This window comes from Syngnathus floridae, chromosome 10, assembly GCF_059516105.1.
Source record: "Syngnathus floridae isolate MCC-2025c chromosome 10, RoL_Sflo_1.0, whole genome shotgun sequence".
In the NCBI taxonomy this organism is placed as follows: domain Eukaryota; kingdom Metazoa; phylum Chordata; class Actinopteri; order Syngnathiformes; family Syngnathidae; genus Syngnathus; species Syngnathus floridae.
Window position 1 is genome coordinate 11,744,442 of NC_142422.1, and position 20,222 is coordinate 11,764,663.

Genomic DNA, 20,222 nt, shown 5'->3' on the forward strand with positions numbered 1-20,222 from the left:
TGATTTGGTGCCTGTTCTATTTTTAGTGTGCTTGAATTTTTTTTAATAAACCTGTAGCAGAAGATGAGTTTCCGTTAGCGAAAACTCGCCTGCTTTCGAGTGGCACGGCGACGCTTCTCCGTGCGTGAGCGGACGCGACGTCAGCTGGGGAGGAAAGAGTGACGCCGACGATGGGTGGAGGCAAGCGGCATGAAAAGTAACACAAAGTCAAAACGGCCGGCATTGAAGTTCCGGAGAACCGAAGCGGCGTCACAGATGAAGGTAAAACAAATGTGGCGAGATGGTGCAAATGCGTTTTTGTGATTCGTTTTTTTTCCTGTGGCCTCGCAGGATGGGCCTCAAAGTGCAATATTTGCTCAGCGTCCTGTTGGCATCTGTACGGCTGCTGCTCACCTTACCGCTGGTAAGTTCACAAAAGTGCTGACAAGGCTTTTTTTTTTAATTTAAAGTTTTTGTTCCATTTATAAAAGTATAGGATGCCACTAGATGGCGCCAAAAAGTAATTGGTGTCTAGGAAGTATGTTGATTTGATATTTTTTTAACTAAGATCTTACGTTTATTTTTGGAAGATTAACAATGCATTGCAAAATTGCAGACGGAGAGGAACGTCTTGTCGGTTCAGCGTGCAGTTCTCCGGACGAGCTGTAAGATGTGCCCTGCAGGTGAGGGAAAAGATTTTTTGGGCAAAGTCCTCCTTTTTGTTCTTGCGAAACACATCATTAACGCCAAATTCTTACTTGTAGTTTTGCTCAACCATTTGTGAATTTGGATTAGGTCACCAATGTACGTACGTTTTACATGTGATGTCATTTAAGGAATCAATAAGCGGAATTGTCAGGAATCGTGAACTGGTTCAATTTTTCATGTTTAATGTCGCCTTGCATGTTTTTTGCAAAGCGTGCGATGCGTCATACAAAAGCACATTTTGCACATATCTGCCTTTTGCTCACAATGCTTTGACTCACGGCCACTTATCAATGGAACTGTAAACGGACGGAAAAGAATGTGGCAAAGTATGACAGCCTTTTCATCTTTTCCCACGCCCTACCCGTGTTTCTATCGATGCTGACAAATAACGCAGCGGCGCTCTGCTAGCTTGGGCTATAAAGTACGTGACCACATCCTGCCTCGGATCTCTTGGTTGGCACGTCACGTGTTTTTTTTTTTTTTTTTTTTCTCAGGTCAGTTCCAGAAATCTTGCGAGCAGTGCGCGCCGTGTCCCGCCGGGACCTACACCACCGATCAGAACCGTGAGGACAGCTGCCATCGTTGCTACGGCGACTGCAGGCCTGGTAGAGCTGCGTTGTTCATGCACTGGATGGTCACAACATTATGGAAGCCCATAAAATGTTCTTTGTCAGAATTCAATCAGAGGGTGCTGGCGAACTGCAGCAGCACGTCGAACCTCAAGTGCACATGCCAGGACGGCTTCCGCTGCACGGCTGTGGTGGCGTATTCTGACAACTGCAAAAACTGTGTCGCAACCACAACAGGTAAATCGATGCTGACAAGTCTTGGCAATGTCATTTATCAAAACTTCCTCTTTTGCAACTCACCAAGGGACCCGTAAGCAAAATATTTACAAAGCTTGTTTTAATTGGTGAAAACATGAAACTACGCAAATATGTTTTGGGTTCCTTGAATACAGAAAATATCTGTTCTTTGCCATTACGTAACAAAATATTATCTCCTCAGTTATTAAAGCGCTGTGCTTCAACCCTCAGTGACATGGACAACAATGAGGACAAAGACAACAACAGCGCCAAATGAAGAAGCAAATTCTCCTTCCAGCTCACCTTCAGGAGACGGCAGCCACTCCGCCAGCTCATTTCAAAAGTAAGTAATGCATAAGCATCAACTATCATAATTATTAACAGTCAGAAATGGTTATACTCATCATTGATTTTTGCATATTTTTATGATCTTAATTTGAAGATATATTTTGTATATCTCATCCAGAAATGACGGTCTGCCCGGAAACAGCTCGGACACTAACAAAGGTGAGTCGTGGGTTTTATATGTAAAGTGTGGAGAATTTTGCAGCTGCTTTGCTGAAGGTGTCCCCGTTTGCGACGCAGAGGACCGTGGAGGACCTTTGTTGGTAAACATTGTCCTCCCCATGGTTGTCGTGGTAACCGTGGCCCTCATGGTCCTGCTCTGCAACCGCCGCTCAGGAGAGGGAACGTATTTGAAACGAGGTAAGATGACAATTTTGTGAAATGTGATTGATGGATTTGAATATTTTGGCAAGCCTGGTAATAAAAGTGTGATATTTATGTTTTGCAGCAGTCATCAAGTTGTGCAACAAGGTGAGTGATGCACACGACAAAACTTTTTGAGTGCGTCAAAGAAAGTGCTGGAGAATATACTGTATGACAATTGCTTTTCTGCCCTCTTGTGGCACCCTGAGGTCATTTTAAACCATTTTGAGGGTGTCATGAATTTTCAATGTTTGTGCCAGGGTTCACTGGATTTATTTTTATATTTTTAAATATCAGGAAACAAAAAAAAAACCTAATAAAATTTGGCGCTTTTTTTTTTAAAATCTCAAAGTGGATGTATTTTTACACTCTAGAGTGCTCCCAATGATGCTGGCAAGGAGGAGGAGTCAACTCAGCTTTTCCCCATCAACCCTTGCGGTATGAAACATTTTTGTCCATCTTAGTATTCACACGTGTCCTCGCTACTCCGAGATGTTTGAATTACAGAACGTCTGCGCAGGTGCTGTGCACGTTCACAACGCAGGGACGGTCATCGTCAGCTGCCTGAGTCAATTTACCGGTCTAGTGGGACCCGTGATGGAAGAGAAGGACGACAACGACGAGGAGAAGACCGAAGACCAAGTTGCTTCTCCTCCCGTCTCACCCAGTGTGCCCCTCTCTGAGGAGGAGAGAACCAGCGAGGCCATCTTCTTCCCCTCTCAGGAGGAAGGCAAAGACTGGCACATATCCAAAGAAGAAGCAGAAGCTTGAAGCATGGACCTCAGAACACCTCACCAGAGCGGGACATTTCTTCTGTAAGTTTAGCAAATGCCGGGAAGAGCCACTGTCTGCTCGGAAAGTGTGAAGGAAGGAAAGCAGCAGGGCATCCAGAGTGACATGAAAAGACAAGGATGTACCAATTTACGCTGGACCCGCCCCTAATAATTAGTGGAGCACAGCGACTAGTAATTTACACAAGTGTTCTTTGAAGGAATGTGATCCCATCGGCGGTTAATTTTTATGATGTAGTGTTTGCTGAACATCAGGTTGTCTTCTCGCGCCTCGATCGCTGCCTGGTTTGTCTAAACAGGAAGAGAGAGAGAGATGATTACAAGTCATAAAGTTACCTATTAAAAACTTAATTTAATAGTAGTAATAATAATCATAACATATTTGGAACTATCAGAAAAAAATGGTGCCGCTAGTTTTAAATTTAGTTCGTTTGCGTTTGTTTTGTAAACGTGAGATGTAGTTTTAATAGTCATTGTTTTTGAAAGAATTTTTATTTTTAATTTCATGTTTTTTTCTTTATTTTAATTCATTGGTCTTCATTCAAATACTCCTGAACAGTGTGAAATAGTGTTTGCTTTAAAAACACCAATCAGCATTTGCTTTTGTTCAGATGCTACTCTTTCTTTAGCTTTTTGTTTATGTGTCTTCACGATGCTTTTCATTTGATGACAGGACAGATGTTAAAGTCCAAAAGTGGCTGAAATGCAAAGCGCTATTGACTCAGGTCAGCAAACAGCGCTTAGCGCTTCCAAAATGAAGCAATATTTAGATGGTTGGATGAAAGCCGGGAATACATTATCAAGTGAGCTTTGCTGTTTTTTTACTGTTTTTGTGGTTGAGTTTGGCATCAGGATTACACAAAACTGGCAATACTATTTGAGAAGTTTTAGGCCATCTCATTTTCTAACTAGTTTTGGTCTCGCTGGTTTCACGGATTTTCACAGATAGGTATCCCCCCCTCGTGATAAAAGGTTTCAGTGATAAAGTGCTGGGCTCATTCGATGACAAAGTGAAACAATACCAATCAGAAGCTGCAAGTTCTCATGAGGTTGCAAAGAGATAATCATTAAGACACCGTCGTGATATGAGTGCCTGGACGAGAAAAACAAAGCAAAACAGAGAAAGACCTTTTGTCGGCTTGTTAGTCATTGCTACTTCCAGTGGCTCATTTTCAGAGTATTGTGCCGACAGCTCAACCGCACAGTTAGCAGCCTCTTGCTTGAACTCATTTACACCAAAACTGAGACCGCGAAACGGGAAGTCTTTGACATGATGAGTCAACACAATCATTCTGCACCGACTTGACGGTGCTTGCTGCCAGGGAGTCACATGTAAAGCTTGACACAAGCACACTTGGGAGAGGCACACATGGTGGGAACTTTTTTGAGGTTCTGAACTACAGTAATCCCTTGTTTATCGCGGATAATTGGTTTCAAAAACCACCCACGATAAGTGAAATCCGCAAAGTACGGTCACCAACAAGAAGTACTGGGCAGGCTAACGAGTTAGCGGAAAGATGCTAATTCGCAAGCACGCTAACACGCGAAAATGGACTTCTAAAGGAATGTAAACGAACATTTGGAGCAATATTAAATTGTCCTAAAGGTTAGACACGTTTCCTAAATTTAGAAGTTATTTTTTGACTTTTAAATGTTTTTTTTTAATTTGGGGGAAAAAAAATCCACGATGTAGTGAAACCGCGATAAACGAAACGCGAAGTAGCGAGGGATCACTGTACATCGATGACAATGTGGCTGTTTTGAGTACAGTGCATGTACAGTACATGTTTACTGAAGAGAAAACGCTTCTGCACACCATTAAGACACTTTGTCTCATGTGTCATAACAATGCTCAGTTTTTAAATAAAATTATCTGTGGGCGATATCTATCTATCTATCTATCTATCTATCTATCTATCTATCTATCTATCTATCTATCTATCTATCTATCTATCTATCTATCTATCTATCTATCTATCTATCTATCTATCTATCTATCTATCTATCCATCCATCCATCCATCCATCCATCCATCCATCCATCCATCCATCCATCCATCCATCCATCCATCCATCCATCCATCCATCCATCCATCCATCTATCTATCTATCTATCTATCTATCTATCTATCTATCTATCTATCTATCTACGTATCTATCTATCTATCTATTTTACCTAATCTAATCTAATCTAATCTAATCTAATCTAATCTAATCTAATCTAATCCCATCCGTCCGTCAATCAGTCAATCCGTTGGTTGGATAGGGTTAAATGCCCACGAAGGGTTCCTTGAAATGGTAGCGTGACTCAACTAGTTCCCGTTTAAGACCGCCTCCTCCGCTCGTCGTGTGCTCTTTGCCTCAGGTTTCACCTCATTGGATTGTTTATCTCTAAACGCAACGACAACACGGGTGGAATTGGAGCCGGCCGGTTTATTGAAAGTGGCCCGCTCGCCGCGCTTGCTGTCCGGGTCCGGTGACGAACGCAAGTGAAAGTTTGCGCACCGAGCCTCACGTCTTCGTTCAGGTGGGCGACGCTCAACCGGAAACCGACGTGAGCGACAAGCCTACTCGGCTACAAGGTCTCGTTTTCAGTTACCCTCGAATTTATCGAACGATTCGTGCGTTGAATTACTCATAATATAATTAGTCATCTTTACATCTTTAAACTTTGGCCCCGCTTGAAATCCGTGCGTCCTGTTGCGCGTATTACGACACCATATTGTGTTTTCACGCCCGAGTAATTTCTCGCTGAACCTTCCTCTTGTCTTTGGAATAACATCTCATCCACCTAATTTAATGGAACAAGTAAAAAAAAATACGGTAAATTGACGTGATATACTATTTCAGGTTGTCCTGATTTGAAAATATTTAATTTGGGGTGCTCTTTTGGCTCATCTCTGGCTTGTTTGGTTGTCTAAAAAGAGAGAAATCGATTTCATGCTATGAAGGTAGTAAGTAACTAACAGGCTGTTTAAAACAAATCATAATTTGTCTTTTGGTACTTCAATATGGCTGTGACGATTTCTTTGCATTAACATTTTTAACTGGCAATGTTCTCCTAGTTGTTAAAAAAATCCAAAGTAGTTTGAAAATGTCACAAGTAGGAACAATCCAGCAGTTGCCAAGTGTAACGCCTTTCAAAAGTTCATTGCATGTGTGACATTTTTCGAACCAGCCCAACCTGAGTTTCTTCTCCAGTCAACGTAATTATACGTCCCTTTGTTACATATAGTACTTTTTTTGGGGGGGGGACTTCGTTTCGACCTAAACTGTAAATTGCACATCACGCTCATCTGTTGAAATGTAAAAATTGAAATACAATATGGAAAACTGGGCATTTATTCCTCAATTTATATTGGTGGCATTTTGCTTTTGAATGCAGAAGGCCTACAGAATGGAATGTTCTGAGCTCCTGTTGCCAGTACTTTCTTGATGTCTTACTAGTTATAATTAAAACTATAGTTTTAAATCTCTCAGTGGTTAGATGTTGTTATCTGTCTGCTCTTCTTGTGTTTGACTTCAGCATCTCTTGCTCGCCACAATACTCGAGGATACATGCGCTTCATATATTAGTTGTTTTCAACTCTTAGTGGTCTGGCATCTGCTTTTGTTTGCTGTCAACACAAAAGAGAATTGCCAGACTCTGAACATATCATGCAAAAATTGACTTTTGCAAAATTTTGCTGCAATCAGTGGCAGCAAATCGATGATACTTTACATTAGCCAGTTCATGGTGTTTGGCATTCTATGTTAGCATTAAGCTAGCGGACTTTGATTAGATAAAATTGTATGATCTGTTTGTATACGTTTCTTCTCTGTGGGTGTTAAAGGAGTCATTGTTTAAAAGTTTTAAAATTACCATAACATCTCTGCTAATTTCCATTAGCCTGTCTATGGCACGTCACATTATATGTTAGCTTTAAGCTAGAGGAATCGTCAGGTGTTTAGATAATTGACATTCTCTTCAATCCACGCATCATATTTTCTGCTTGATATGAATCAGAACATTCAGAGAAGCGTATTTTTAATGCCACTAATTTTGTTCACAGGTTCATCGTCTCCGATGGACTTTGCTGAAGTGTAGAAAGGTCAAGGCGAGCCTGCAGGCACAGCAACATGGCCACCCTTGGCGTCCTCCTGCTGTTGGCGGTCAGCACCTCTTTTAGCATTTCAGCCCAAACGAGTCACATTTTTTTGTATTTTCACACAGAGCAAATTAAGCGCATCAGAATGTGGTCTCACCAGCGTCGTCTGCTTTGTCTCACAGTGTGTATCCACACCCACGTCGGCACTGATTCCCACTAGCAGGGAGAGGGAGTGTCCCTTCGGAGACTATCTTTATAATGGGATTTGCTGCAACAAATGTCCACCTGGTAAATTGAATACACAAACTGCATTTTTTCTCAAAAGGTTTCATGAGTAAATCTATCTCCGAATCAAAATCATTGCTTCTGTTGCACAGGTATGAAACTCGCGGAAAAGTGCCTGCGCGAGGGGGAGAGGAGTAAGTGCACGCCATGTCCTCCTAACCAGTATTCGGACCGATTGAACTTCCACCCCAACTGCAAGCCATGCAAATCCTGCAACAGTAAGGAAACTTCCACTCCTTCGCAGTCAGTTCAAAGACGAGCACAGTAGCTTCAAAATCGAGATGAATGAAAGGCTGTTTTGATTGATTCCACATATCATTGATCAAGCCAGTGCATGAGTGGAAGGTGAAAAAAAAAAATACCCGACTGAATTCTGACTTAACACTGATTTGTTGCGCTTGAGTGCTCATGCGAAATTTGTGTTCCCACAGAGAAGAAGCATGAAGTGCAAGTCTCCGAATGCGAAAGGGAACGAAACACGCTGTGCCGCTGCGAGGACGGCTTCTACATCTTCGCCATCGACTCGGAGACCACTGAGTGCCTTAAGTGCACGCCGTGCGGCGTGAATGAGAGGGAAGTCCAAAAATGTGAGTCTTTCAAATCTGTTTGTCATCCGCTCTTTCCGTTTTTAACCTGCAGTGAAATCATTTTTTTGCCTGATTTTTCATAATTTCAGTTTCCCCCAATTAGATGTTTAGTTGACTTTCTAAGGTGTGCCATTGAAAATGTTTTATTTTTATTTCTTATTTCTAAACTCACAAATAATGATCTATGTATAGCAGTGATGTAGAACAATTAAAATAAATAAGTACCCTTCCGCTAATTAACAGAGGACGTGTCAGCTTTTCATAACACTTCGTTAGTTTAATGAACGTTTGGAAAGTCAGTAAAGTTTACCACACCCTGCCGCCAATAACACAATGGGGCCGGTAATTGACATGTCATTTCATATTCTGTAAATGTCTCCAAAAAGGAAATCAACACTACTTTTTGGACCCCCACAAAGGCTTATAATTAATTATCTGTAGATGCCACAAGATGGCGACAAAACACACTTTTTATCTCAATAAAGCTCCTCAACTCACCTCAAGATAGTTCCTTAAATGTCAATCATGTTTCATTTATCAAAAATTCTGAAAATTTGGGAATATTAGCAGTAAAGGAACAGGTGACGTCATGAGACGAGCACTAGTAGCATTTAAAGTAAATTTCATAAACTTTGAGTCCCTTTTAAATTTTGGGAAATTTAATTGCCAATTGAAAATGAAAGAAGAAAATGATACGTGGATTCTTTCTAATAGCGTGGATGCGGTTGATTGTACGCTTTTCTAAAGATGAATGACCGCTTGCAGGTACGGCGGAGAGGAATACTGTCTGCGAGTGCAAAGAGAACTTCTACAGAGTGAAGAGGAAGTGCGAGCCATGCAAGAGGTGTGTGTGTGTGTGTCTGTGTGTGTCTGTGTGTGTGTGTCTGTGTGTGTCTGTGTGTGTCTGAGGCCTGGCGCATCGTTTATTCCTTCAAGGCCGAGACTGCTACGGGGAAGTGGTTATGTGAACCGAAACCTTTTCCATCATCAGCAGGAGAAAAGAGAAGCCATTCCATTCCAAATTTAGTTACTGACATTTTGGCTCAAGTGTTCACTTGTACACACTCAGTGTCACGCCAAATGCTTTAATTGCATTAGGTGGTGCTTTTTTTTCTTTTTCTTTTTGTATTCATTACAGAGTACAATGAAAGCAGTTTATTAATCGAATGTATCTAAACAAACTCGTATTGTTTTCGGAATGCCACTCCCTGTACGGTGGTTTCGCAAAGCAGCCTGGTGGGAGCGGCTTTTCATTGGCCTACGGGGCAGTTATCGTTTTGCCCTCTAAAGTCTACCTAGCAACAAGGGTACTGTGACCAGGAAAAACAATTCAATATTCCTGTGTTTGTGTGAAGTTTTAAATTATTATGAAAAACATTTTCAATTGATTTTAGAGTTCAAAACTTAAAGCAGAACTTTATACTTTTATGTGTACTACTTGTTACTGTACTTTAAAACCACACTTCCTCTGTGTCTTTCCACAGTTGCGCAGCCGATTGCAAACATCTCTGCAAGTCGCTTCCTTCCCGCAATTCAGGGGGTAAGCACAAAAAACCCCCACCAGATTATGAGAATGCTTTTTATCCATTTGATTAAATATGACAGGGATTTTATTAGTCTAAACATGTGACCGTCTGTTGCCATAACGAAGCAATGTCTTCATGCAGTATTACAATCAGAAATTGAACCCCTGTGTGAGTCTTATTGGGACTCCATCGATGCAGTGTTTCACAAGCGCTCCTTCTTGTGTCTCCGTAGATTCTGAGGAGAGTGGAAATGGATATATTGTGCAGATCCTGACCGGAGTGGTGGTTGTGGCCATGACGCTGTTGATGGTGCTCATCATTTACATGGCCACCAAGCGCTTGACCAAAAAATCAGCAGTCAAATTGCCGTCCCAAATAACAGAGACGTCACCAGAGTTGTCTGAGGTACGTTAACTGTGTCACGTGTGTGCAGCACATAGAGTGCCATTAACACTATGTCGTCCTATTACATTGTAGGCCCTGTTTCAGAATGATGAAGTATCTGTCATAGCAGTGATTGATTGTCCTGGGAGCACAATGCTTGGCAAGGCGAATTCCAAACTGCCCGACTGTGTCCCGCTGGAGATCAAGAGTGAGTGTTTGGGCGTACAAAGAGCCAGTAGTCAATCTAAGAATTGAACTTTCGGGAGTTTGTCCACAGGTTCTAAGTTTAAGATGTACAAAGTTCCATTTCTAAATATAATGTAATATTGCAGACTACAGGGCTGCCCAAATTAGTATCACAATTAAAATTGGATTAATTGTGCAGCCGTGGCTGAGACTCGATGACACTCTTAATCGTTTTTGCGTACCTCTCCACAGCCCACGACCTCATCTACACGCTGCTCGACTTGGTTCCCGTCACGCAGGTCAAGCAGCTGGTGCGTTCCCTCGGCGTGACCGAGACAGTCATCGAACGGGCCGAGCTGGACTTCCGCGCCAGCAAGGAGGCTCACTACCAGATGCTGAAAGCCTGGACGGAAATGGGCTCGCAGCCTTCCGGCGGTGGCGGAGGAGGTCGGGGCGGAATGTTGCACTCTGCTTTGCTACAGGAGCTTTTGCTCAAACTGAGACACATGCACCTCGGAGGGGTGGCAGAGGAGCTGGAGACAAAGTACACCATTCACTAAATCTCGGACGCATGCCAAGTGGCATCGCTCTCGAAAACACACACTCACCTGAATCAGAGTATTGTTCTCTACGGGGACCTCAAAGACAGACTGAGAGCATTCCCAAATGGATAGTTCTTGCACGTGGATCAAGACAACCTTTGTGGTGTCTCCCTTTCATCCACACTTGAAACTACTGAGAGATCAAATGGTTGCGGACGTTTGCAGGATTAACTGTAACTAACCTGCCCCGGCCGATGTGAAGCTGCCACCTGCCAAAAGGGGGAACAGAAATATTTACAGAAATAAAGGACCGAGCTCGCCGCCAAGAGTCTGTGAGGAATTGACACTCAAGTCGTGGTAATGTTGTAAATACATATTTTAGGAATGCTTGCGGTTCACACTGCCGAACAAAAATGTCGCCAAAAAGTATATACTGAAATAGTGATTATCTCGTCCCTTTTTAGGGACAGATTTGCAGAATAATGAAAAGAAAAACACAACCAAAATTACCTGAAATTTTGCTTTTCTTTGCCCTGTTCTTTCAGAAATGTTCTTGCAGCCCCTGCCTAACTCATTTTCAAATCTGTTTGAGGCATAAAGGTACAGATTTGGGGATTTATTTTTCTACTAAAGGTGTTTTTCTTCCTTATCACATCATCGCATAGAGAGATTATTAGAAGATGTTGAGGTATTTTCCCATACAAAAACAGGTCATTTTCACCTCAATAACTTTAATTATTTCAACAATGCTTTTGCAATGTGTTCTTTTGTCAGCAAGAAGATTTCACTTTTAAAGGGAGAACACTAGATTTGAAACCAAGTAGCTGGAGTCCATAAGCAAAATAAGCTGTTGCTTAGGGCCATGGGGGGGATTTTTTTTTTAAAAAAAAAGTGTTTTCATTGATTTTTTTTTTTTCTTGCTGATGTCTTGTAGGAAAAAAAATTCTTTTTATTACCATGTCCATGCATTTGCAGACGACAAGCATAAAACAGCAGAAGCCCGAACATATAAAATATATAAATAATGTAAAAACAAATAAGTTAGCAAATAGAAGATAAAATTGTGAAAAGGAGATCGAAAGGTAACCTAAAATCAGCCACACTAATTATAAAGTCTAATTACAAATTCAGGATGTTGTTTTTAACATGGGGAGAGGATGGATATATTGTTTGAGGCCTCAAAAATGTCTGCTCAAATCAAAGCTAATTTTGGTGCTACTCTACAACAAATATTTATTCCTGAGGGTCTTGCTCTGCTTAAGCTAGCTGTTTCCTGTTTTGAGTGGGAAGCCGCATTTCACCTTTTTATGAAATTCTTCTGGATATAACGCTGGGTAGTGTTTGGGAAACCTTTTAGTCATTCCATATTGGACTGATTCCGTTGTACTGCTTGCACTTATGCTACACGTGATGAATGAATGTTTGGGTATTTTAAAAGAGGCATTCGGGAGACATTTCAGGATGGACCTAAAATGTATGTATGTTTCGGTGAATTTACTTGGGACAACTTTTGAATATTCAACTGTTTTGCTATTTTTGTACTACTTAGTGTTGTTTTTACCAAGGAGGTTTTTGTTGTTTTAAATTTCTAAGGACAGCTACCTCTTTGTCATTCTGTGACCCTTCCAGTGTCAAGGTGTCTCTGATGCATCTTGAACAGCATTCTGAGGTTTAGTAAAAATATAAAAGTTCTTCTGTAAAAGTTAGAGCCCATTTTAGGTTATTGCTGATTTTAGGTTGATGCTGAAACGTCACTGAATATTTCATACTTTTTGGAAGTAATAAAAATGAGGAACTTTGACACACTCACCCTTTTCCTTCCGCCTCCCTACTCTCCTCCAATGCCTTTATTCAACAGCATTGGCGAAGGGCTGCACCTTGTTCCAATTCATCTTACTAGTCAGTCTCAGCCTGCCTTTTGCCCTAGTAACATGCCAAGTTTATTAGTCACACACTTTGTTCTTTATAATTCTGGACATAATGATATGACAGCAGCGTGCGAAGAACGTCGAAGAACAACTGCGGCTCTATGGTTGCATAAATAAAAGGTGAATTAATAAGTGTCATTAACATTTTTGGGGAGTGGTGAAGATTGAGGGCTTGATTAGCTCACTTTGATCCGCAGGCACGTCACCCGTCAACATTCCCACATGGAGACGTTAATGTTGGTCAATAGTTCCTTTAATTTTATAACAAGTAATGACATGCAGACTTTTCTGTGTATGTGTAACTATGGTGTCCAAAGCTAAAATACAATTAAATAATTTATTTATATAAAAATCAGTAACCATTACAGCATATGTGTCAAACTCAAGGCCCGGGGGCCAGATACGGCCCGCCACATTATTTTATGTGGCCCGCAAAGACAAATTTGGCATCAACTTTGTCATTACTAAAATCACAAATTGTCTTCACTTTTTTAAAAATAGCTATATTGCTAGCAATTTTTATTACCATTTATCTTTTTAAACTATTTGAACAATTTTTACTAGTCTCTGATTTTCAATCTAATTATTCATCAGATTGTTGTGTAGCCTATACTGTAAGTATATAGAAGACGTTAACAGTCAGAATGGCCCTCCGAGGGAAACTGACTACAATGCGGCCAGCGACAAAAACGAGTTTGACACCCCTGCATTAGTGTCATGGATAGGGAAATACGTAGGTGGTGGTGTCTGCAGGACGACACTACCGCCTAGCGGCTTTCTGGTGGTATTGCTGGACTCAACGTGTTGCGTCGTGCATGCACTGAACGTACATACAGTGATGTGATTTTTTTTTTTAAACTTTTTGAAGGATAGCTCTGACGTTTTTCCAACAACTAATCCCAGAGCAGAGAAGATTAACAATATTCTTGATAGTTTACGATATCAAGATTATTGGGTAATCAATATATATTGTATGGTATCTGTGAAGGTTGAACAAAGTTACAAGCTGAATTTGACCATGTAAAGAGTTACGAAGTAGGCTTCACTTATCTGTTTTCTGAAATAGGGAATATATATATATATATATATATATATATATATATATATATATATATATATATATATATATATATATATATATATATATACATATACAAGAAAAGCAACTACTTTGTTCTGAGTAGTACATTTTCCAATAAATATCCATGCATACTACATAAATCATGTTCTTTTTTTTTAGTCGGGGGAAATAGCACATTACACTTTTTACTGAATATAGCAATTTGATTAAATAGATTGTAAATAATGTATCCGTTTGTGAATCATAGTTAATCGTGGCTCCTTCTGGTGTACACGCGGAAGATAAAGAAAATATGCCTGTATCGTTATATTGTCTGTCTGCATGTGTTAAATACTTAAGTACATACCGGAATAATCTGTTAAATCTACATGATCTAAACATTTGTACTTGGTCACTTAATTGCCAGCAGTGCAGTGTAGCACCAACACACAGACACAGAAAATCATTTTCCGTCATTTGTCGACGAGACGTTCTTGACGTTGAACTACAGCCCGTCATCGGTTACCGAGCACGAGACATTAGTGAAGCTAAGAAGTGATTTGCGGGCCGCCACAATCCAGTCGTTCCCGTCGGGCCAGTTGCGAGAGGGCAGAAGTAAGCGCAGGTGAAATCCACACAGGTGAAGGAGGAACGCCGGGACGGATCCAGCCGGCCAGGGGAGAACCAGCACTGACCCAAGATGAGCGTCGGATTCAAAATGGATACCGCCGTGCACACTCAGGTAAACATTGTTTTTCATACGTTCTTGTGGGTGTTGTCACGTAAGAAGGTGGTTGACACTGGGTTGGATTCGTGTTAATCATTTGCTCCCTCAAACGATTCCATACCAGGAAGCTGCTCATGGCGTAAATCTATTTTTAAAAGATAGTGTGATGAAGTTTCTGTTTGGATTAGAGGGGATACATCTGTCTTTTCTGGATACAATATTTGCTCATTGTTTTCATAAGCGAATGCTGAAGAAAAAACGTCTCATTGGTGAACGTTTTTGGGTTGATTTTAAATTTCACAATCGGGTGAAAGTTGACATGCTAGTTTCAATGCCTGGCATTTGTTTTTGTTGTCTCCGGGCAACACTTCACTTGTCGGCCACAATAGGTACACCCGTGCCCTATTATATTGGGGCATGTTCAATATTTAAGCCATCGCATCAGACCTCTGTCGTAACATGCAACTGGTCTGAGCAATTACATGTAAAGCGAAATGAAATACTTAAGTGTAGATATTATTTCTTTTTATTGTAAATCACAGTGGCATGTTGAGCCCAACGACCACTTTGGCATTACAAATTGTGTAGTCATTGATATGGGTCAGCCGTCTGTCGGGGCCCCCAAATGCAAGGCAATAATAGTTTCATTTTCCCTTCCCGCAGATGAATTAATTGGCAATGAGCTACCCAGTCCCCCCTTAAACATCAGATGAGTCACCCATCAGCAATGGAGGTAGCTTCGATGCAGTCACGTGACTTCAGTGATGCGGACCTGAGTGAGTCCGACTTCCAAACGGCTGGCCACAGGTCTTACCATAAAGTGTCACCGGACAAAGTCAAGTTCTACACCTTGGGCCATCAGGTAAATACTTGTTTTAAACGACACGCAACGTGAGGTTCTTATTGATGCCTAGAGGTAAATTCTTTCAAAAGTATTACTCTCCCAAGAGAACAAACGTTAACATGAGACACAAGGCAAGCTGCCAACTAATCTGCCGGCAAGACAAGATGACATGTCTGACAAAGGAACAAAAAGGAAGAGTCATGACATTCTCATTCTAGAACATTTGTTACGCATCACAGTTTGAGTCGAACGTTTCTTCGACTTGGACGAGCGTTCCAAAGTGCCACATGACCACATAATCCAGTTTCAGTATTGACATCAACATTCTTGTCGCTCTTCATTTTGTTCTAGATGCGGACGAGACAAAAAGTTGTGAGCAACTACTCGACGGTGACAAAGGGAGCGTCAACGGCAGCCAAACCCAGGGCTGCGCTCAAACAAGTTTTTTTCAACCAGGGAGTGTCTGACAAGAACCTTACAGCCGAGGTACTGTCATGTGCTGAAAAACCCCCCAAAGTGGATATAAAAAGTCTGCACACGCTTGTGTGATATATAGAAACAATAGAAATCAGTTTTGAAATTTACGTCATTCTTTTCTGCTTTTGTCCATTCCCGGTTCGTTCAGGAAAGGAGTCAGCTGGACGTGTTGAAGCAGGAGCTGGAGACCTTCCGTGTGCCCGTCAGCCTGAAGTGGAGATGGAGGGAGGAGAGCCGCGGAAGCATGCTGGAGAAGAATTGGACGGATATTGTCAACTCACACTCTGTAAGCAGAAAACCAAGTGGAACATATCAAATGTAGGACAGAAAATAATATTTCTTATTTTTGCCAGACCATGCCTCGGTTGCAGAAGCACCAGCAGGAAGCCATGTGGGAGTTTGTGCTCACCGAGCTCAACTACATCAACAGGCTTATTATCATCAAAGACGTAAGACGCCGTCGGCGCTTTTCTATCCAATTACAAAAGCCACTGACGACTTTCCCGCAACGCTTCTCGCAGTTGGTGATCGTGGCGCTAGTCAACCTGCACCACCGCGGCTTCCTCCAGGAGGTCAGTCCAGTCGTTTTCAAGGCCACCACATTTTTTTTTCCCGCTTCATTGCCCCACATTGGTGGGTGATGGCTGAAGCTGAATGGAAATATTCTGCTTTGCAAAATGTAAATCATGTTTCCACTCAGAAAGTAGAAAATGTCACTCGCACGACAGACGGAGGTGGCAGACCTCCTTACGTTAGCTACTTGGATGACGGTTTACTCACCGTAATTGCTTGTGTCTGGCAGGTGACCCCCGAGGACCTCTTCTCCAACCTTCCCGCCATCCTCAGCGCACACCAGCTCTTCTGGCAGGAAGTGATTTATCCCATGTTGGAGGAAGTCCGCTCCACGGGCAAACCTTTTAACCCGAGGGGCTTGGAGGCGGGGTGCCTTCAGGTAGGCCTTGGCTTTTCACGCCGTATCCTGCAAGCACGCAAGGCGCAAATTGACTGACTGTTGTCCGCTTGCAGTTCCGCAAGCGCTTCTCAGCATACTGCCATTACTGCGCCGAGGAAGAAACCACCTTTGAGTTTGCGCGGCAACAAATGGAGAGCAACCTACATTTTCTCACATATGTGCATGTGGGCTTTTTTTCACAATTTCACTACAAGCTCTTCTTGCTTTGTGAAATGTTTTTAATCGGTTCCAAATTGTGCTCGGCAAGCAGTGGGTGGAGACCCACCCGGAGTCCGCACGGATGCGTCTCGGGGACATGCAGGCCAAACCCCACCAGAGGATCACCAAGTACGCCCTTCTTCTCAAGGCAGTGCTCAAGACCACCCAGGAGCCTGAAGCGCAGCACAGCCTCCGGAGCATGGTGAGGAACGTCAACGTCTGCTCGTTAGAGCGCCACAAGTCTCTCTCCAAAGCGGGAAAATCTTTTTCAGTTATGCAGTGTCAACGTGTTTGTGGAGCACATCAACGAATACCTGAGGCTGAGAGACGAGGAGGTGGCGCTCACCATCTCTGCTCAGAGGCTGGAGGGCTACGAGATGGAGGGAATCAACGAGGAAATTGACAAGGTATAAAATCAATAAAAGAGTCTGAAGTTGTGGAGATTTTATAGGAATTAATGTGATTTGTTTTTAATAGGACAGGGCTAATAAGTCAAAATTAATGGTCTGGATTATTATTATTAATAATTATTATATTATTATTATTATTAATTATTAAAAAGTTTCTGTAGTCATGATATCCACTACTTACACTAACAAAATGGCCAATAGAGGTGAGTCATTTATCAACTTTCCCTGCAACCGAGGCTAGCAAGCAAGCTAGCTAGCTAGCTATCTCTTGAGTCTGTTGAGTGGGAATGATATTTGCAACACTTGGTGTGCAGCACGTGCGCGACATCTGCCAGTTTGACCTGACGTGCCCCATCGTTGGCGTCGGTCAAGGAGTCGTCCGCAAGCTTCTCCTGGAGGAGAACCTGAAGGTCCGTGGCAGGAAAGACAGCAAGGTGAGCCCCCGTTTTGTCTTTCTTTCCAACATAGTGGGGAGATATATATTTGTACTGTCCCACAACCGCTTTTTTTTTTTTTTTTTTTTTTTTAAACAACGTTCTCATGTCTGCTCACGACTCAGCTGGAGGTGGTGGCTCTTCTGTTCTCCGACGTGCTTCTCATGACAAAAGTGCAAAAGAAAGCAGAACGACTGAAAGTGGTTCGGCCTCCGCTGGCCCTGGACAAAACATACTGTATTATGCTGAAGGATAACTGTGAGTCCAGTTTGCAAATCTGCACACAAATTCATGACACACCAAGACACTCCTTCCTCTCGCACAGGTTCCTTTCTCCTGGTGGAGGTGGGGGAGCTTTGGTGTCCCGTCAACGCGTACATCTTTACAGCCAGCACCTTGGAAAGCTGCTCCACTTGGGTGACCGCCATTCACCAGGCAAAGGTAGACCGAATCGTCTGACGTCATCAGATTGTGGTTATGAGATCACGCGAGAAAATGAGTGATTTGACGTTACCTCCTGGTAACTTTTTTGGATGAAATGACTAATAGTTTTCTGCATCATGTTGCCAGATGGACCTAAGGACCATGAGGGAGGCCGAGAGCAGACAATCAGAGGCGAAAAAAAGCCCTGCCGCGGTCGACGAGACCTGTGCACTTATTTTAGAAGATGAGCTTTTTGCCGATTTCAAACGCGGACGACCTCAATTGTCAAATGGCACTCATGCATCTCAAGATGCTTCAGAAAAACCCAACCATGGCTTTGAAATCTTGCCTCAAAAATTTGCAATCCAAGAGAATGGCTGGAAAGGAGGGGGAAAAGAACGCGTGACCCATCTAGACGACACGTTGAGCCAGCCTTTAAAAAATGCTTGGAAAGCTCCCCATCAGTCTGTTCCTAAAATCAATGTGAGCGTCAATGCCAGACCAAGTATTCTAGTGTATCCCGATGTTGACTACCCAACGGATGAAGCCAACTCATGGCCGGTTCTCGATCAAACGCGGAGGCGCGGAGTGTTATCCGGGAATGCTAGGATCGTCAATTCCAAATCTGTGAATTATTACTCGGGGAAAAACCACAAGCCTACACCCTCTGAAGGCACGCCGTCACATGCCGAGAGCAAAACCTTCTCAAAAGCTCCCATGTTAGGACAGAGGAGGACAGACAATGTCCTTCAAGCAATCGACCTGGTGGATAGTTCAGGACCGGCGTGGTCTTCCTCCAACTTGGACTCTGACTGCAGCGCCAATACAAAGCGCTCCAATCCTCACATCGTGCTAAAGCTGGGCGCCCTGAAGCCCACGCGGGGGACATTTTGGAATAACGAGCCCAGAGTGTCGCCGGACGCCGAGATCTTTTCGGAATCTGAACTAAGCCCTCAGTACAGGAAGCCCAAAATTAAAGCCCAGAGGAGCGCGTCCATACCTAATATGTCGATGAGTCAAGACGAGTGGAGTGTTCACTCTCCGGACAGATCTTCCACCACGTCTCCGCTGAATCTTCTGCAGAGAGCTAAAGGGCGAGCAAGGGACAGGGAAACGGCAAAGAGCGACAAAAACATCCCTTTGAAGGCGCTCGCATCTCCTCTGACCTCCACGTCTGCGAGCGACAGAGACGGCGAGTGGGAGGAAGAAGTGCAGCTGCAGAGGCACAGAGTCCTCACGGTGAGTCGAGGATGGAGGGAGCAGCTGGTGGATGGCGACGGGAACGACAGGATGGACAGGTGAGAAACACGTCTTGACCACACCTTCCTGAGTAGGTGACAATCGGATTTATGATTGGCTTGAAGATTGGATTTGTGCTGACTGATCATTTGAAGCGAGTTCCCATTTTTGTCACAAGTGTTGGGGCAAGTGGTAGGAATAACGCAAGAATCAATCAATTAACCAGCATGGAGAAAGGATGAATACATTTTGATTTTTAGTCATGTCAAAGTAAAAGTTTCTCTTTGTGTCACGCAGTCCCCTTTTTGCAAATGGCACCAACGTGGACTGGCCCGGCTGGTGCTTCGACGAGGACGAGGAGGCGGTGGACTACGTGAACGCGGGAGTCGATGGACTCATGGAGGACATCAATCAGTCTTTGACGCTCTGGGATCTTTCTGAGAAGGAAGACAACTTTTGCAGTCGAGTGTGAACACACGTCATCATCACATACACGTAACTTATTTCTGTAGGTCGTACATATAGCGCGCATGTACTGTCGTTATGTAAATACAATTCAGGTTTTTGTATTTTCCTACTGTTAGTCACAGTCGGGGTTTTCCAGTTTTTGTTGTGCAATAAATTAAGTCAACACAAAAAGCATCTGTTATTGACTTTATCGCTTAAGAGGAAGAACGCAACAATGACCAAAAGGTGTCCAAATGCAAGAAAAGTGCCACAAGTGCTTCTTGGCAAGTTTTCTCTCCTGTTGGACGAATCCAACGCGGCGGACTGAAAATGTATTTTTCTCTGCATGGTGAAAAAGAAGAAACAAGCACAAATTTAGGATAATTCAACATGGTCACCAGGGGTGGGTATTGAACCCTCAACCTTCATGTTGGAAGACAAACACCACTGAGCCACAACAATTGCCACCAGGA

The 20,222-nt window shown here is 42.8% G+C and overlaps 3 protein-coding genes across 4 annotated transcripts; all 3 read left to right on the plus strand.

Annotated features, from left to right (window-relative positions):
• Nucleotides 1-104: 104 nt before the first annotated feature.
• On the plus strand, nt 105-4,877 carry LOC148392456 (uncharacterized). The gene is made up of 11 exons (XM_088388249.1): nt 105-261; nt 331-403; nt 596-662; nt 1,182-1,292; nt 1,362-1,493; nt 1,725-1,836; nt 1,960-2,000; nt 2,079-2,198; nt 2,287-2,309; nt 2,576-2,639; nt 2,722-4,877. Exons 2-11 carry the CDS (start codon nt 332-334, stop codon nt 2,970-2,972), a joined length of 993 nt encoding a protein of 330 aa, XP_088244375.1. The 5' UTR covers nt 105-261; nt 331; the 3' UTR covers nt 2,973-4,877.
• A 441-nt stretch (nt 4,878-5,318) lies between these two features.
• Nucleotides 5,319-11,465, plus strand: tnfrsf1a (tumor necrosis factor receptor superfamily, member 1a). Of its 2 annotated transcripts, none has more exons than XM_088388243.1 (10): nt 5,319-5,573; nt 7,044-7,143; nt 7,262-7,367; nt 7,457-7,582; nt 7,796-7,951; nt 8,717-8,795; nt 9,436-9,491; nt 9,710-9,882; nt 9,955-10,069; nt 10,300-11,465. In XM_088388243.1, exons 2-10 carry the CDS (start codon nt 7,111-7,113, stop codon nt 10,605-10,607), a joined length of 1,152 nt encoding a protein of 383 aa, XP_088244369.1. In that variant the 5' UTR covers nt 5,319-5,573; nt 7,044-7,110; the 3' UTR covers nt 10,608-11,465. The 2 variants fall into 2 exon arrangements, with proteins under 2 accessions (XP_088244369.1, XP_088244368.1); XM_088388242.1 differs by having other exon boundaries at nt 5,320-5,518.
• Nucleotides 11,466-13,944: 2,479 nt separating this feature from the next.
• Nucleotides 13,945-19,941, plus strand: plekhg6 (pleckstrin homology and RhoGEF domain containing G6). Its single transcript, XM_088388204.1, has 15 exons — nt 13,945-14,319; nt 14,968-15,166; nt 15,500-15,634; nt 15,774-15,911; nt 15,979-16,074; nt 16,147-16,197; nt 16,428-16,577; nt 16,652-16,762; nt 16,849-16,998; nt 17,069-17,203; nt 17,521-17,640; nt 17,766-17,898; nt 17,966-18,081; nt 18,211-19,361; nt 19,600-19,941. Exons 2-15 carry the CDS (start codon nt 15,014-15,016, stop codon nt 19,772-19,774), a joined length of 2,814 nt encoding a protein of 937 aa, XP_088244330.1. The 5' UTR covers nt 13,945-14,319; nt 14,968-15,013; the 3' UTR covers nt 19,775-19,941.
• The last annotated feature ends 281 nt before the right edge of the window (nt 19,942-20,222 follow it).

Coding starts and splice junctions, on each gene's coding strand:
- LOC148392456 (XM_088388249.1), top strand. CDS start 332: ATGGGCCTCAAAGTGCAATATTTGCTCAGCGTCCTGTTGGCATCTGTA. Junction 1,494..1,724: donor CTGTGTCGCAACCACAACAG/GTAAATCGATGC, acceptor TTCAACCCTCAG/TGACATGGACAACAATGAGG. Junction 2,199..2,286: donor GGGAACGTATTTGAAACGAG/GTAAGATGACAA, acceptor TATGTTTTGCAG/CAGTCATCAAGTTGTGCAAC.
- tnfrsf1a (XM_088388243.1), top strand. CDS start 7,111: ATGGCCACCCTTGGCGTCCTCCTGCTGTTGGCG. Junction 9,492..9,709: donor TCCTTCCCGCAATTCAGGGG/GTAAGCACAAAA, acceptor GTGTCTCCGTAG/ATTCTGAGGAGAGTGGAAAT. Junction 9,883..9,954: donor CGTCACCAGAGTTGTCTGAG/GTACGTTAACTG, acceptor ATTACATTGTAG/GCCCTGTTTCAGAATGATGA.
- plekhg6 (XM_088388204.1), top strand. CDS start 15,014: ATGAGTCACCCATCAGCAATGGAGGTAGCTTCGATGCAGTCACGTGAC. Junction 15,167..15,499: donor TCTACACCTTGGGCCATCAG/GTAAATACTTGT, acceptor ATTTTGTTCTAG/ATGCGGACGAGACAAAAAGT. Junction 18,082..18,210: donor CCGCCATTCACCAGGCAAAG/GTAGACCGAATC, acceptor TCATGTTGCCAG/ATGGACCTAAGGACCATGAG.